General features: G+C 43.3%; 1 protein-coding gene across 1 annotated transcript in view; it reads left to right on the top strand.

Moving 5' to 3' along the window:
• The window catches only part of luzp1 (leucine zipper protein 1), a 76,087-nt gene that overhangs the window by 48,775 nt on the left and 11,139 nt on the right, over positions 1-16,173 (top strand). Inside the window, exons 3-6 of the mRNA XM_050061200.1 lie at positions 2,734-3,072; positions 3,202-5,494; positions 6,724-7,310; positions 7,441-7,620. Of these exons, the coding sequence (XP_049917157.1) occupies positions 2,941-3,072; positions 3,202-5,494; positions 6,724-7,310; positions 7,441-7,620 (3,192 nt within the window). The 5' untranslated portion in view covers positions 2,734-2,940. The remainder of the gene's footprint in view (positions 1-2,733; positions 3,073-3,201; positions 5,495-6,723; positions 7,311-7,440; positions 7,621-16,173) is intronic.

The raw sequence follows: 16,173 nt of genomic DNA, 5'->3' as shown, positions 1-16,173 counted from the left end.
AAGATTGCTAAACCACCACTAGACCTCATGAAAGCAAAGAATAATTAAAACGCTACAGCTGAACGCTTTGAGTTCACATTGTGCTTTTCATGAAGTAATCGTTGCCATATTGACTTTCAAAGCTCATTGCCTTGGTTTATGTTCAACAAGACATTTAATGAATTGTGGGAATGGTGGTTTGGGCTTTTTACACCAAATGAAACGATAGAAAATATATAAAACTATGCTGGAGTAAACCATAATGGCAAGCTCTACCTTGTTGTATACCATGTACGCACACAGATAAAAAGATTGAGTAAATTCACTGCATCGGTTGATGTTTTTACAGCAGTAAAAGTAATTTAATGTAAAGGAAAACTACAGTGGTCTTTATATGTAGTGGTTTGTAGCTTCAGAGAGGCAATCTTTGAACATGGTACTGGAGAGGAGAGGAAGGAGGAGGCACAGAGCCGGTTGTCGGGGGGTCGATAAGTGATGATGTGTGCAGATGTTATGTCCTACCCTCAGGTCGATTTTCCCTCACGGTCAGTGGGGGAAGCTCGGCAGAATGACGGGGGGAAGGGGAGTAATAGGATTTAGGAAAGCACACTACCTGAATCATGCATGAGACTAAAGCGTTAGCTGTTAGATTTATGGAGGCCATGCAGACAGGCATACTGTGGTGGGCTAATAATCCTTGTTCTCATCACATAGAGCCATGCTGGGCCTGCTGAGGGTAATACCACAATGTAATGACTGTAGAAATATATCCTTTGATATCACAGGGCAAAGGACAACACAGCTTCAATGTCCTAATTTAATTCAGCAGAATAGTCTCTGTCACAGAGTGAAACGCTTTTCTTTTGTCATCACATCCGTCCCATGTGACCATGAATGGTGTAGTGTTGTGACGGGCCTGTGATGTCGTGGTTGCCACGGTGACGGCCGTGTATGTGTGCAGATGGGGGTATGTGAAGGAGGCCGGTGTTATTGAGATGTGCTGCTGTCAGCAGAGGCAGGCAGGCAAGCATAAATCGATGCTGGGTACAACAGCAGGGAGACAACAAAGTGTGTGTGTGTGTGTGTGTGTGTGTGTGTGTGTGTGTGTGTGTAAGCCTGTGGAGGCATGTTGAAACCCCCATACCCACGCATACATGTATGCAGTGCCACCCCCGTGTCCTTCAAAGGACAGGCAAGGTGAAATACATGGTGGTTCAGTGTCAAAAAAGAAAAGAGATGCAGTGTGTCTATTATGTTCACTTAGTGCACACTTCACGGTCATAATGATGGATGGTATCTTTGGCACAGATAATGTTTAATGTTATGAATGAAAGGAACAGTAAAGGGGGAACTGCGCCCATTTTCAAAACTCACACGTTTTTCTTATGGTCTAAGACTGTCCAAAAATATAGCTTAACGAACCATGAAAAACTTGTTCACAAATCCAAAAACGAATGTGCTAAAACTCAAATTTGGGATGCCATCAAGTATCAAGTCTGGAGCTGCTTCATGGAGCCTGATTACACCTGGTATTCATATGCGTTTCGGTGATCTGAACACATGTGGACAGCAGAGACACATCACCGTTCTCACCTGTGTCTATCATGCGTCTTCAGCTGACCACGTGTGTTCAGGTTCCGTTACTGCCCACCTCACATATGCTGGAAGGTCAAAAGGTCCTGCATACAGTTATTACATCCACACTCTCGATAGCTGCTCACTAGCATACTTAGTTGTTGTGTTAGGCTGTTGAGATATGGCTGGCGCAGAATTCAACACATTTCTTTACAGAGGGCAAAATGTTGGATGATATCGCAACACTTTGTCCACCTCATTGTAAAAAGGGCAAGTCACAGAGTATTGATGTGTTGTCGTCAAAACAACCCCCCCACGTCCTGCACTGATGACCTTGTCGGACACGCATCAGGACACATGAGCTTTTAAGTTACAAAAGATATGTGGTCACATGCGACCCAGACCAACTCAGCAAGGGCTTTGCGACTGGATCACAATGTGTCTTGGTGGTCGTTTACACTTCTGTTTAGGGCTGTCCACTTGTGATCAGCTCACCCAGGAATCATGTCGATACCAGGTGTAAACATGGCCTTAGACAATGAATGTAGATAGCTGTTACAGATGACACTGGGATCAGCAGGGAAAATGTTCTGAGTATAAACTGAGAACAACAGAATAAAGCTAATTTTAGTACAAAAAACAAAAGAAAACAAACATTCTTTGTGTCCACAAAAACAGACTCCCATTCATTGTCTATGGAGCAGCTCCAGACTTGATCACATCACTAGTTTAAGACGTACTTCTCTGGTTATTGTCTTTAAAAGAGAGAGCAGCTCATTTTCATAAATATTGATTGAACTTTATGGGCCATGGAAATAACATATAAGAATCCTTAATTTAGGTGGTGTTCCCCTTTAATTACAATTACATGGTGATTGTGAAACTAATCCCATGTCATGTTATTCATATAAAATGTAGCCAGAGCAGTATTTGTTTCTGTCTGTGTCACAGTGTGTGTGAGTGTGTTTTTACTGTACATGCGTTGGTGTTTGGCCTCTTTTAGTGTGTCCTATGGTTTGTGTCACAGTAATTAGATGGAAGTGTAAAATCATACAGTGGGCAGACTGTTCTGGTGTGCAATCTTTTTTCTCACTTACTGAGCTACCTTTTTAGGATGCAAATGACTGTCATTGACAAATTAGGGATGACTAAGTGTTATTTCCTCTCTCCCTCCTGCAGATGACAGATTCCTCTGCTAAACGCCACTCTGAGGGAACTTCCAAGTCTTAAAGTGACAGCGACAGACCGTGGAGAGAAAAGAGTATTTCCCTGAGAACCTAAAGGACTTGATAACACTGCCACACAAATGTGGACCTCCCAAAACATTGTCATCAAATAATCTGAACGACAAAACAAACACAGATATAATACAAAGAATTTGTAGCCATGTCTGACCATAAAGACATGACCCATCGCCACCTACGGCACAAGCTACAGAGTCTCGGACGAAGACTGGATGAACTGGAAGAAGCAACCAACAAGCTGCAGAAGTCTGAGGATGAGCTTCTTGATCTGCAGGTCAGTGCTGGTTGATTTCAGGAATTTATTTGTGTGTGCATATCAGAAGCAATAAGTGGAAAGAGGTGGAGTAGAAATACACTACATGAATAGATTAACTAATATTTGAACTCTCTCTTTCCTCTACAGGACAAAGTCATCCAAGGAGAAGGCAGCAACTCATCCCTGCTTGGAGATGTGGAGGAACTGAGGAAACGTCTCCTAAGGATCCAGGGTAAGGATGAGGAGGTACGCAAAGCTGAGGATCTCTGCCGCACAGTCAGAGAGAAACTGGAAGAAGAGGAGAGTCTGACAAAGGAACTAAAGGCCGAGATTGAACGCCTACAACGGAGAATGGCTGAACTGGAGAAACTGGAAGAAGCTTTTGGGAAAAGCAAATCCGACTGCAGCCAGCTCTGCCTGAGCCTCAATGAGGAAAAAAACTTGACCAAGAAGCTCTCGTCTGAGTTGGAGGCCCTCAAGGCACGTTTGAAGGACTTGGAGGGGTCTGAGACAAAGCTGGATAGAGCAGAGCAGGCATTGGCCATGGAACTGGAGAAACTCAAAGGATTCACCCAGACCTTTATGAGTGAGCGCAAGAGGCTACTGGAGAAACAGAGGGAGGACGAGAAGATCATTCTTAAGCTGACAGAAAAATTGGAGCTCCAGAAGAATCGCATTGGGATGTCAGCAGATCCTGGTCGTGCAGATTTCATGAGGTCTCGAATTGAGGACGAGCTCTCATCCACAGGGCTCCTCACAAGTAAACTGGCTGGGCGCAAGAAGAGCCTTGAGTACTTGAAGTTGGCCGATGACAGCATCAGCCTTGTGAACAAATCTGAGAATGAAAAGAACAGCGGTCTTGAAGGCTCGCAGGAGGAGGACAACAAGGTAAAGGAGCTGACACAGGAAGTAGAGAGGCTAAAGAACCGCCTTAAACAGATGGAGATAGTGGAGGAGGATCTAAAGAACTCAGAGTCCAAAAATGGCGAACTTAACGAGAAGTTCCAGATGGAACGAAACCGGGCTCGCCAACTGAGCGAGCAGGTGGAACAGCTGAGGACGCAGCTGTGCGGAAAAAGTGGACTTGGAAGAAATGGAACCAGTAATGTGGATAAACACGGCAATGGAAGCACTAACATTTGCCCCAACAGTCCCGCCAAGGTCCTGGAGAATGGCAAAGCTGAGAATGAAGAGCTTGTGAAGGGGGGTTTCAGACAAGAAAAGCCCAAATATAGGAGTGCTGCAACTGTTTCAGAGCCAAGTTCCCCCAGACACAGGAACAGGGAGCTCTCTCCTCAGCATAAGAGAGAAACCAAGCTGAGAAGCAAAGATCTGAGCCACTCAGAGGAGAGCTCTCCTAAGCCTGTGAGGAGACCCCTCAGTCCTGCTCACAAGAGTAGACACCCAAGGACACCCAAAACCCCAACTACTGCAGTTTCATCTGATAACGGAATAAGAGACACAGGACGAGGAACTGAAGAAAAGATGAAAGGAGCCACTCCCTCCTCTGTAAACACAACCTCTAGTGATGTTAAAAAAGCGTCTGTTCTTAGTCGCTACCCACCAGCAGCTAATGATCAGAAGCCCCTGAGGACGGCGAACAAACAGACGGATGGGGAGACTAAAAAGAATAGATTAGAAAAGTTTTCAAAATTGTATGTAGGTAGCGATAGCGAATCCAACAACTCTGATGTAGTGCCTGACAGTTCCAGTAACATCAACAGTATCTCTGCTTTAGAGAAGGACACAGCGTCTGCCTCAGATCAGGAATCAACAGACTTGGTTCAGGAATCTGTCTCTGTATCTGTTGCCTCCACCCTGTCCAAAGCCAATGGAGCCTTCACGGCCTACAGATCCCAGGTCACTCCACTGCTGCCCAACGATCAGGGATCTGAGGGTCACTCATCTGCCTCTGAAACAGAATCTACCGGTTCAAGACCCTCTGAGCCAGAGCCTGTGACTGAGATGACTACTTCAACTGTAAGCAGTAGAACTGCAACCTCCAGATATCCTAGATACTCCCACGTCCATGACTCGCATTCAGAGGGTTCTTCCTCCAGGAGCTCTTTTGATGAAGAGCTCCACAACAGAACACTGGCAACTGAGGGAGGCCACCAGGGGCCCACGCACACTGCAACAGGGCTCGAGATCCAGCGAGTGTGCAGCCCACGCGAGGCGCTCAGGTCAAAAGCTGTCATCAAGCCTGCGATCGTCGAGATAGACAGGAAGGAAGTGATGATTTCGGAACCTTTGTCTACAAATGGCAAACCCAAAATCTCCACCAAACCTATGGTGACCACCACGAGTAAAATGACCAGTAGTATAACCATCTACCCCAATGACCCAAGCTCTTCCAGAACCAGCAGTCGCAGCAGCAGTTTGTCCAGTGAACCCATGCCGATCAAAGAACGCCACACCTCCACCAGTAACATCCTCATAGGTAAGCGATGCTTTATATAAAGGATGGCAGTCATGCTTTAATTCAGGTGCTATGATGAAACTGTATTTAAATTGCAACTGTATAAGAAAATTGTTGTGAATTGTGTAAAAACAAGACTAAAGACCCTGTTCAAACAGACTCAGATTGTTAGTCTGAGTGTCTGGCAACATTATGGAAAAGATACTTACAAAGATAGACCTGTTTGTAAGAGAGAAAGATCCAGTTTGTTTAACCAGGAACAGCCCCAAAATTGCTATCGGCAAACCCACCAGACTCCATTCAAATAAACAGCAATTTTAGCATGTCTAGAGCCAATGTATTTTCACATCTAACTGGGTGAATCAAGGATTTATTTCAAGCAAACCGAGTTGGCAATTTTTGAAACAGTGGAAAAGACACACTAAGATGGCTTCTGTGAGTTTATTTTGCTTCTGTGGCTCTCTCAATAACGCTGATAATAAAATTACAGTTCGGTTTAACTATAGCTATTTTGGGGCTGTTTCTGGTTAAACAAAAAGGTCCAAAGAAAGGTCCATTTCTGTAGTGACCCTTCCATAATTTTGTCAGACAATTGGTATAATATTTTGAGACTTTCATTGACCAAAACAAGCACTTTTAGTGGATGTAAATTGATGGTGCACAGTTGCCCCAAGTGACTACAGTGCAGCCTGTTTTGTTGTGCCGTCTGCAGCAGTTTTGCTCAATACTTAGTCACTTAGACACAAAAACATGGAAAAATAGGGTCCAGGTTAAAAACTACCAAAGTTGCCCTCTAAGACCTACATGCCCATGGGCGTACAAATGGACGCAAGTACATTTGTTACTTATACAGCGTGGCTGCTGATCAGAAAATGACAACTGTGTCTATCTTAAACTAGCAAAAACAGTTGTGCTGTGCACCACTGTGCGCTGGTTGTAACATAGAGTCTACAGCCATGTTAGCAGCTCTGTGAGACTGTATTTACAGAAATGCTTTGAGTTAAATGTCAGCATGCTAGCATACAAGTACCATGTTCACTATCTGAATTTAACATAGCACCCCAGGAGCATTACGCACAAAGTGTAGTGAAGGCTGATGGAAATTCCCAAACATACAGCAATGCTACCAGCATGGAAAAAATATATTTTTGAAGAACACTGCATTACTGTCTTGTCACTCTACTGTCAGCTTGTTGCATTTATAAAATGTTTTGCTCAGAAAAAATTGCTATAATTTTACAAATTGCCAGGACCCAGCAGTGAGCACCATGGCAGCATCTCCGTCCCGTATGAGATCTCCATTCCCAAGAGTGAGATCACCCTGCGGTCGTGCCAGGACCAGGACTGTGGGATGGACGACAGCAGTGATTCCTCATCAAGGTCCAAACACCACAACACCTCTAGAATGGAGACCACCGCCAGCCACCTCTGCTGCCCACGAGGCAACTTCAGCCTCCAGTCCCCGGACACCACCTCCGCAGACTTTAACGACACAGAGTCGGGCTTTGAAAGCAGCAGCAGCAGTAGCACCACCACTGTCACCAGCTGGAGACACCAAAGACAAAGCCAACACTCCCAGGAAGACAGTTTACCAGACATGAAGAATGTGACTGTGAGAAGCACCTGGAAGAACCGGGGCACTGCGTCAGCAGACGAGACGGGCCGGGGACGAGGGGGCGCGAGGACAATGACTGATGGTGGGTCAGAGGATGAGGCAGAAGCCGTGACAACATGGAGGGCTTACCGGGCAACCACCTTCGATACAGAAGAATCGATAAACAGCGGAACAGGAGCTGGTGCTGAGGCACAGAAGGGGGGCAGGCCGTCCCCTGCAGAGGTGAGATGATGAATAAATCCATCAGACAAATGAGGGCATTCTTTACACGAAGGTGATAATAAATCAGAGGACAGGATTGAACAACTTCATAGCTGCATAATATTGCTCTTTGTCTTGCTCCCTGTCTCAGGTGTACATGCGTAGGATCAACAGTGTGGTTACTAACACCAGAGAAGTCGAGGAGCCAGCGCTTCGCCGAGGCAAACGCTCACAGTCTCCCAGTATGGACGCAAGAGGCCTGGGAAGGACTGTACCCCACGCACCTGTTACCTCTCAGTCCTGGAGCCGATCCTACACACAACATCCCCAGGTAGGACAGCCAACTTTAGGTTTTTACACTTTTCTGCTCTCTTAAGATGTGTTTTCAAAATGATGCAGGTGCAACCCCCCAAAAAATGTTGGGACGCTGTGTAAAATGTAAATAAAAACAGAATGTAAGTATTTGTGAATCCTTTTTTACCTATATTCAGTTGAGTAGAGTACAAAGACAAAATATTTAATGTTCAAACTGATAAACTTGATTATTTTTTGTAAATATACACTCATTCTGAATTTGATGTCTGCAACACATCGTAAAAAAGTTTGGACAGGGGCATGTTTACCACTGTGTTACATCACCTTTTCTTTTAGGGTGCTTGCTTCGGGCCAAATCAGGGACTTATTTTGTTAAGCTACATATTGCCTAGAGTTGGTTCGTGTTCTCACGGCAGCATTTACAAGACCAGATCAAATGCCTCGTGCCAGAAAGCTGCTCTTGATTGGTCAGAATTTCCATGTGGGAAAAATCCAGGAAGTAAAGCAAACGTTGAAGAAGAGTACACTTGCAAGATAAATGTGACACTTTCTAATGTCACAATGGAGGGACAACTACGCAGGTTGATTTTAGCGCTGCTCATCGTGGACTATATTGCTGTCATTGTTCATTTTAGTCAAACCATACAGTTTGAAAACGAGGCGCGGCTCCAACTAGAAAACAATGTTTTGATGCATTGGATGTGCTGAATGTGCATATTAAGGCAGTACAGGAGGAGGTGCACATTAATAATCCTCCAGGACTGTAACATGCTCATGTTTAACCCAAACAATGTGTAATGCATCTCTTCAAGAAGGTCTCAGTCGAGTTGTTTTGATGTGCACCCAAGTGCGATTGCTGTGTTCTTACCTGCCCGAACGAACCGCACTTAGAGGGCAAATGAACTTGAGTTCGATTGAACCGAACCAAACAGGGCAGGTGTGAAAGCACCCTTAACAACACCTGTAAGCATTTGGGAACTGAGGACACAAATTGTTGAAGTTTTGAAAGTGAAATTTATTTCTCAAGTTTCACAAGTGGGCCCCCCACAATCTTGAAGATTAAAAGATTATCTGTGTCCAAAATCCCATTTGAATACTTTGAGAAATTAGTGTCTTCACACAGGAAGCATCTTGAAGCTGACATTGCAATCCAAGGCTTCTCCAAGTATTGAATACATTTTAGTCAGTATGTTCAATACTTTTTTCCCGTGTTATTTCCCTTTATTGCACATAATTTTTATGGCTTTCTTTGTCGTTGTAGATTTATTGAGTTAATACACATGTCAGGTCTACATTTCATGTGAATAGCTGCATTGGAAATATGTTAAAAAAAATTGACATGTTGTATACTTATTTTCCCCCTCTGTACATCGAGAAGGGTTTGCAGATTGTGGCATTCTGTTTTTATGTGCATTTTATGCAGCGTCACAGCTTTTTTTAGAATTGGGTTGTACATAGAAAGTGTTACTACAAATGAATCCTTTGTTAGTCTTCGTCAAATGAGAAGTACAAAACAAGTGTCAAGGTTTGGCTGGTAATTTTACCTGCTATGGAAGGACAACTCAAAGAAATTTACAATTACAATATCATTCCTCCCTTCCTGGAAAACTACTCATTGTGTCTGATTCAAACTTCTCAAACATATCTGGCATCAAATCTACGCTATTACCACAGAGTGTGGTTTCTAAAATACCCTGCATTGCTGTGCAGGTGAAGGCATTATCCGCACCACCCTGCAAATAGTTTTGTCTCGAAGATAAAAGTCCAGAAAGTACAACCGCAGGGCTGAGCTCCTGGTGTGTCCACTTTGCATGAGAGCTCAGCTTGTATTTTTCCCTGACGCCAGGCTCTGCGACTTCAAGCTTAGCACAGCAGTTCTGTAGGCCCCACTCCTGCTGCCCCAGTAAGCACAAAGAGAAAAGGGTGGGACAAAAAAAAAAGAGAGAGAGAGGGAGGATGGAAATGAAAAAGACCTCAACAGGGGGAAAAGAAGGTTAGGAAAACCTCAAGGAGGAGAAAATAGCTTTCTTGTATTTAAATGTGCCACCACAGTCTGTGCCCCTGCCAGGCAGCATTGCTATTCTACACAAACATTACTGAAAATACCCGAATACTCGCCCCCACACAGAACTATAGGATTAATGTGTGTTTGTGTATTAATCCACATTCACGTTTCATTCATCTGTCACTATGCAAAAGCTTGAATTATAGCTGCAGTTAGTTATCATGAGATATTTTGTTTTTCTTTTCACATCTTATATGGCAAAACATTCAACACTGTAAGCACGACCTGCCATGTTACTTCTCCAACACTTGTGACTGATTGTGGAGCCGAGTTATAAACCATTCATGTCTGTGCAAAGAGCCAGATTAAGCCCTTTGATTTCATGTATGTGTCCCCTACGCATTAACACACAAGACTGTGTGCATAGCTCCAGTTTAATTAATGGAGTGTGAAAGTTTATAGAAGTCATCAGAAAGATTAGGTGAAAACTCCTAATGGGCTACAGTAATAACGTACTTGTCTATTGGTATATAACATAATGTCACATGGCTGCAGCGCTGCTTACAGAGTGGGCTCCATGGCTACAATAACATGTCAGTCTGTCAGTTTGACAAACTATGCTGGACTCGAGGACTACGGGTGAATTCTCAGTGTTTTCCCCTATAAATAAACTGGATGTTGCCAAGGAGACAGACATACACATGCAAAGTGTCCGCTGTCCCATCCATCATCTTTGTGCACATTTGTGGTCCAGGGCAATAAAGTTATCTGGGTTTAAACTGTTTTTGTCGTGCATTTATACAGTGCAATGATCCTCCAGAGACGTCTAAAAGCCCCCTTGAAATGAAAAAATATGTTTTCCCAGTTTTTATCTTGTGTCCCTGTGCTCACTTTTATCTCTTATTATACGCCAAATATATGTCATAAAGCAGTATTAAGAGTATCTTCACATAAAACTTCCTGTCTTTTATCTTTCTGTAAAACCTGGGAAAACCGTTTTAAATGTTTAGTGACTCATCTTGCACTCAGGGGCGTTCACAAACGTTCATGCAATCAAATGAAACTTTGGGTGACTTACTAGCCACAGCGGTCATACAAAACCTGCACCTGTTTGTGGGTTGTAATATCTAACTTACAAAGCAATATGGAGAGATAGGAAGAGATGTGTGTCTGGATATCAGCGGGCACAACCTTTGTTGTGATTTCCCAAACAATGTGGTGCAGGACTAATTTATTCATCTCTACCTTGTCTTCCTCCTGATCTAACGGCGAAGGAGGTGTTTGTGGAGCCAGCTCTCCGCTCAGCAGTGGAATCTGCAGTATCTCTGTATCGCACTAAACTCTAAGCTCGCCCACTTTTTAGTGGTACAATCAAATGCGAAGATTTGATTTAAAGGCCTCTTGTAACTGCACTGCGTAAATATTTCATTTCACTAGAAAATATGAAGCTAGAGACGCTCTAACATCCGTTTCACTGGGGCTTTAATTATATTTTTGACTTCACACAGTATGCACAAGTAGATCCTATGGTATACCACAGGGTTATTGTTTCTGTAGCTGTTGAAAGGTTGTTGATCAGGTCAGGACCAGAGTTTCAGTGTCGTGCAGTGCCATTGGGGACTCATTGTCTTGGCCAGTTTTCAGTTTCATGGGTTCTTCTTCTTGGAACTTTCACTAAGACAGTGTATTAGCACTTTTTTTGGTACAAACCGATGTGTCAGAAAACTATTGAAAGCAAACACTGAATGTCTGGTCAGGTTCGTAACTACTTACACTTTGATCAAATAGTTCTTAATTTAATCTATATGTTGCCAAGACTGTTTAATTTTAAGGTATAGTAAAAGCCAACCCCAGATTTGATCTCATTTGGCGTTCTGTCTTGCTACATTTGGCTTTTTTTGGCGCTGTGTCTCTTGGATGGCTGTTGCTTACGGTCTGGAACTTGGCTGCTACCTTTTTGTAAAGTCTTAACCTCACCTGAGTGCTGTGGGGGTACACGGCATATATTACATGTACATTACATGTTCGAAGCTTTGAGCACCACAAGCCGAGTGCCATCTAGTTCAATTATATTCAAGAGAAGGCAGAAATCTCTACAGCCGATATCTCCAACGCTCGACAACTCACAACAAAACAATGTAGACTGATAAATAGCACTACAAATGGAAGGAAAGACATGAAATTTTGATTCAGGGGTGAACTGTCTCTTAAGAAATGTCTGTTTAATGTGAGCCATGTGAGTCAGACCATCACTCACATGAGCACACCAGTATACTCCAGTCACAGCAAAGATAATGAACACAGCTGGGGTATCTCATCTCCAGTCAGATGATACATTGCATCAAAACATAGCAACTAACATGACCTTAGAGCTGTGATTTCCTACAGGGCGCCTCCCCCTTATTAGCTTCAATAGGCTCAATGAAATCTGTCTTACACTGAGTCTCAACCTTCAGCGCCCCTCCTCAGCATTGATATAAACTGGTAGAAAGAGCATCAGGGGACAGCCACCTTTGTTTTGCCTCTGACCCCTCCCCTCCCTTCCTCTTATGTCCCTCCTCCTCCCATCCCCCCTATTTAATTTGTCATCCAAGCCCTGACATGAACAAAGTGGCTTCACGTCATGTATTTGAGGAGCTCTGTCACGGTCAGTGCCCACATCAGTTCTACTTACACGGCCTTGACCCCAGCTCCGCATTTTCAGGACAGCGACCACTTATTCCTCTTTCACCTCAGTTCATCAGCCTCCTGTGCTTGTCTTTCTGACCCTGTCCCACATCACTCACTCTTGATAGCCCTGGATATCCTAGAGCCCTGCCCAGTCTGTGATGTGGTAAATCAGCAGTGACCTGATAAACCGCCGGTCTTGTTGTCACTCCCTCAGTTTATGCACTCCGTTATGGGAAATTCCCAAATCCACTCAGTTGATTCTGCGGTATGGTAAAACCTTGTAAATCCTGATATTTGATGCATGAACCGGTCACTCCATTTGGATAGCAATTATGAGCAAAAATGCTTCAGTGCAAAAAAAAAAAAAATGACTTCAATTTATGATTGGCCTTTGAAGCATGACTTGGAGCACGGCCGATCATCTTTGGTTTGGATTTTCAGAACATTTCAGTGGTCTGAACAGCGTCCATTCCCAAGAGGTTTGGATAAATACAGCTGTAGTTAGGACAGCGGGAGGTTGGGATTAGTTTGTGATTGCAGTGTCAAAGGTTGATAGAAGAGGCTTGTGTTATTACAAGTTTGTAGATGGAGGCACATGGGTTGATGGAGGAGGAATGCAGCCAGTCATCATTAACGGACTTCCCATTGATCTTTCTCTCAGTGCTCCTTTGTCTAAAGCTCGATCCATTAGTCTGCATGTAAATAGCAGCTGTTTATATAGGAAGTAGTTTTAGACATGTGCGCCTCCTAATTCTTTTCAACATAAAAAGATTGGCTGAAAACATTACTTACATTTCTTATTATGAAAATTCATGTCAAAGGCTTCCTAGTGATTAGAGCAGAGCAGGGTGAAAATCAGCAATCGATAAATAGTCATTAAGGAGGAGACAACACTCCTGATTCCTTTTAAGCACCCTGGAGCGACAAGGGCAACTGATAGCTTATTGATTAGCTTCCTATTCTAAACCTCATGTATAAATTATTTGGATGTCATTTATTCAAACCTCTTTGGGATGGAGAATGACATCTTTTCATCTAATGAAAGGTCATGTTTGTTATCATCATGGTCCAAATCCATGGCTGCTGTCTGACCTTAACTTGACTTTTGCTTCTGGTTCGTCCAAACCAGTGTTTACAGTGCAAATATTTCTCACTTTAGAGGCATGGCTCTGTCGGTGGCAGTCTGTCAGTCCACTGTGGTCGAGAAATGTCTCAACAACTCATTGTCTTGACATTTTGTGTGGACATTCGTGGTATCCAAAGGATGAAGCCTATTGATTTTGCTCATTCCCTCAACTATATTATCACTATTACGTTGATATTTTTGTTTTTAGTGAAATATCTCAAAATCCAATAGATAGTGTTGGACGTTCACATTTCCCAGACAAAGTACTATAATGACATTGGCGATCCCCCTGATGTTTTTTGGTTTTTGATTGCCATGAAATTTAGTACAGTCAATCATATCCCCAATGGATAAATTGTAATAAAGGATCCCTTACCTTCTTATCTAGTGACATCATCAGGTTAAAATATTTGTCATATTTTAAAGGGATTCTTCTGTTCTTTTCACGTGGGGTTGTATGAGGTACTTCTCCATAGTCAGCGTACTACCTACTGTAGATGATGGTCAGCACGCCCTCAGTTTGGAGAAGCAGGCAGGAGTATAACCATGCAAGCTAAGTAATGTACTGCTGTGGACGGGGGCATCAGCAAAACGTGCTTTAGCCATGTAAAAAAACAGCATTAGTTTAAGTAGATGGTATATTTAGAATATTTCTACTGCTTTACCTTGCCATCAGACAGCCCTTTCCTACGGAGAATTGAAGCCATAATGTGTATTTATTTCAAAGCCACCAGACTTCTTTGTCAAAAACAGTAATTTTACCTCACAGAACACGGGAGTTGCTGGTCTACCAGTTTGTTTTTATCGTGTGACTTTGGTGGTGTAAAGGGTTCGTTTGGATTCACTAAAATCACACAACAACACAAAATAAGTAATCAAGGCACTAGTAGACATGCAACCCCTGTTCTCTGTGAGGTAAAATGACTTTGTCAAAAGAGTCCACTGGCTTTGAAGAGATGGATATAACAATTCAGTGTGCCATCGGAAAGGGTTGTCTGACAGCAAGGTGAAGTAGTGAAAATATTTTAGATATAGCGTACACTTAAACTTCTGTGGGTCTTTTTTAGTTGGCTAGAAAAACACACTTGAAAAAATCTGAAATATCCCTTTAATACTGTGACAAAATACCTGCAAAATCCACTCCCATCAGCCTCAGCTGCATCTTATGTTTAGTGCTAATTAACAAATATTAGCATGCTAAGATGGTGAACATGGCAGCTGCTAACATTAGCATATTAGCACTGTCATTTTGATCATGCTAGCTTTAGCTGGGACAGTATTTGGCTCAAAGCACAGCTGAACTTGAGTACAGCCTCTTGTTAGGTAGGTGTAATGAGCAGGACTGGTAGCAGGGAAAAGACCTTCAGGACGTGGTCCAAAACACACTTTCAGGCCAATACTGGTATAAATAAAGCTATAAAAGGTCAGTGTTAAAATGGGGACTGCTTGCTTCCCGTGGCAGTCACTCCTCACCTCAGCGTACAGAACAGAACTGTATTGTAGTAATTCCTCCTCGCTGTAGCAGAAGGAAACCTCAGCCTGTACATGAATGAACCGTGAACTTATGTTTGGCTGAGGACAGCGGGGCCGATATGGCCGATGAGCGAGATACCAAAACATCCTTTGTTGACTCAAAAACCAGTGGCAGAAAGGTAAAATGTGGGATCAGAGCTGCTCTGCTATTTTCTGTTCGCCTGATGTGACCTGCGCAGAAAAAAGCCCTCTGGAAAAAACAGCAGCTGAAGTTGGACTGAGTGATGTTTTCAGTTGTAGAGCATCAGACAACAGATGCTGTACAAACGCTCCGTGAAAAGCAATAAAAGAATGGCTTTTATAAATCATAACCAATAAACAGATCATCACCTGGTAAAATCAAACACAAATTCCACCTTTTCTGAAACATTTCACCTGAAGCGTCAAGAGTGTTGTCTTGCTGCAGAGGTGATTTAAGAGTTTGGGTTGGCAAGGCTTCACCATTCCTTTAAAATTGGGCGAGAGACCAAGGGCAGACAGATTTAAAGTAGGGATGTAATTTCTTCTGCAGAAAGTTCTGTCACGCTACTTGTGTTATTTCTGAAAATCTGCTGGCCTTCGTTCGGTATTAGAAAGCGGAGCTGTCTCACAGCGTCTGTTTTTCAAAGTGAACTCTTGGAAACTGTATCGATCATTCTTAAACGGAGAGCCCTTTGTTCACATAAACTCTGTCTACACATAAAGCCTGAAACACCCTAGAGGAACATAGTTGCCGACTTCGAGACCTCAAAAGTAGGGAGGATTTTGAACCCAAAGTGGGGGTCTGGGGTTCCTCTCAGAGAAAAATTTCAGAGACTTTGTTTCCTGCATTCTGGTGACCTTTAAAGAATGAAAATAACAAAATAATAAGTACACACCATCAGCATTTTTATGTTAAATACATTTAATTTTGTTGACTTTTTGATTCAAGCCCTCCTGGTACTCCAGCAGAGTACCAGGAGGGCAGAGGGGGCCAGGCTGTAGGCTTGGCCTCAGCAGCGACCCATAGCATGACCGACATACCCCAGGGTCCTGGAAGCGAAGTGAAACGGGAGGCTCACTGTCTTTGAAAGACATCTGAATACCCCACCATGGCAGAGGAGGCCAAACTGGGTCCCCCCAACCCCCAAGGCACCCCTTAAACCCCCACTAGAGCATCCCATCAGCCTACACACCCATAACATAGTCAGCACGGAGATGACCTATAGGCTACAGATCACAGTGTAAAAGTGAACCAACACATCACTGCTGATCAC

Source organism: Epinephelus moara, chromosome 14 (assembly GCF_006386435.1).
Source record: "Epinephelus moara isolate mb chromosome 14, YSFRI_EMoa_1.0, whole genome shotgun sequence".
In the NCBI taxonomy this organism is placed as follows: Eukaryota; Metazoa; Chordata; class Actinopteri; order Perciformes; family Serranidae; genus Epinephelus; species Epinephelus moara.
Note: the sequence above shows the minus strand (reverse complement) of the source record. Positions and strands in the feature narration are given on the sequence as shown.